Source organism: Gymnoscopelus braueri, assembly GCF_963280865.1.
Source record: "Gymnoscopelus braueri genome assembly, chromosome: 20".
NCBI classification, from domain to species: Eukaryota; Metazoa; Chordata; class Actinopteri; order Myctophiformes; family Myctophidae; genus Gymnoscopelus; species Gymnoscopelus braueri.
This window is the reverse complement of record NC_137622.1, coordinates 13,778,355-13,779,554: the sequence shown is the minus strand read 5'-3', so window position 1 is coordinate 13,779,554 and position 1,200 is coordinate 13,778,355. Positions and strand designations below refer to the sequence as shown.

General features: G+C 45.8%; 1 protein-coding gene across 1 annotated transcript; it reads left to right on the top strand.

Moving 5' to 3' along the window:
• Positions 1–317: 317 nt before the first annotated feature.
• LOC308076049 (transcription factor BTF3 homolog 4-like) lies at positions 318–788 on the top strand (the record flags this gene model as incomplete). The annotated part of the gene is made up of 1 exon (XM_080416153.1): positions 318–788. The coding sequence occupies one exon, from the start codon at positions 318–320 to the stop codon at positions 786–788; it is 471 nt and encodes a 156-aa protein (XP_080272279.1).
• Positions 789–1,200: the final 412 nt, after the last annotated feature.

Sequence of the window (1,200 nt, the reverse complement as noted above, 5' to 3'; positions counted from 1 at the left end):
ATATATGTATACCCATCCAAATGCAAGTATGGACATTCCCATATATGGGCATATCGGTTGGATTTGCGGTTCTGGACAATTGGATCTCCATACAATATTCCTATATATGGGCATACTGGTCAGTTCTGGACAACCGCTTATCTGAATGACTCGACGCCGGGCACAGCACTCCCTAAGGTTTTCGGCGATGTGCGATTCTAATCGCTGATGTAAGGCATGCAAAGGTTTGTGTTGAGTGTGACGTCAGACTAGGGCTCTGGTCAGCCTATATAAAGTTGTGCAGGGCATGCCTCTGTAGGTATTTGATCAGTGGCAGCATGAATAAGATATTATTGGCCAAACTTCAAGACCAGGTGCGAGGTGCGGATAGGGGAAAGGGCGCACCTCGTAGGAAGAAGAAGGTGGTACACAGGACAGCTGCTGATGACAAAAAACTACAGAGTTCTCTAAAGACATTGGCTGTCAACAGCATTACTGAAATTGAAGAGGTGAATATGATCAAGGATGATGGCACTGTGATCCATTTCAACAACCCCAAAGTGCAGGCTTCTCTCAATGCCAACATATTCGCCATCAGCGGCCACGCTGAGACCAAGCAGCTAACAGAGATGCTTCCCGGCATTCTCAGTCACCTGGGACCCGACAGCCTCACCAGCCTGCGCAAACAGTTTCCCCTGCAAACTCTTGAAAGCAACGCTCCAAAGGAAGAAGACAATGAGGAGGAGGAGGATGACGATGTTCCAGATCTTGTGGAGAACTTTGATGAAGCATCGAAGAATGAGGCCTGATGTCTAGAGTTAACAGGTCCCTGTCCTCTGAGGTTGTTCCTGCCTAATTTGCTTGTGTGACCTGTGGCAGCAAAATGCAGACTTTGCCATATCACATGTCTTCTGCCAACAATTTCAAACGTCCATCGGTCATTCCTCTTCTCAAAAAACTACAATATTATGTGGATCTCGGGATGCACATGGCGTGACTCCAATGTGGATCTCCAACTTGGCCTCTGTAGATTCCGGACTGACCAGCCAGCATGTGACATTTGTCATCTATGACATATCATTATAAAATTAAAAGTAAAATATTTTGACATGTGAAAATAACAGTGGAAATACTTATGTGGTCTACAGGCAGAGTATGTCCAGCATTTACGAGATTAGCTCCGGGCAGACACATGGACAGACAACACATAACTCTAGATCC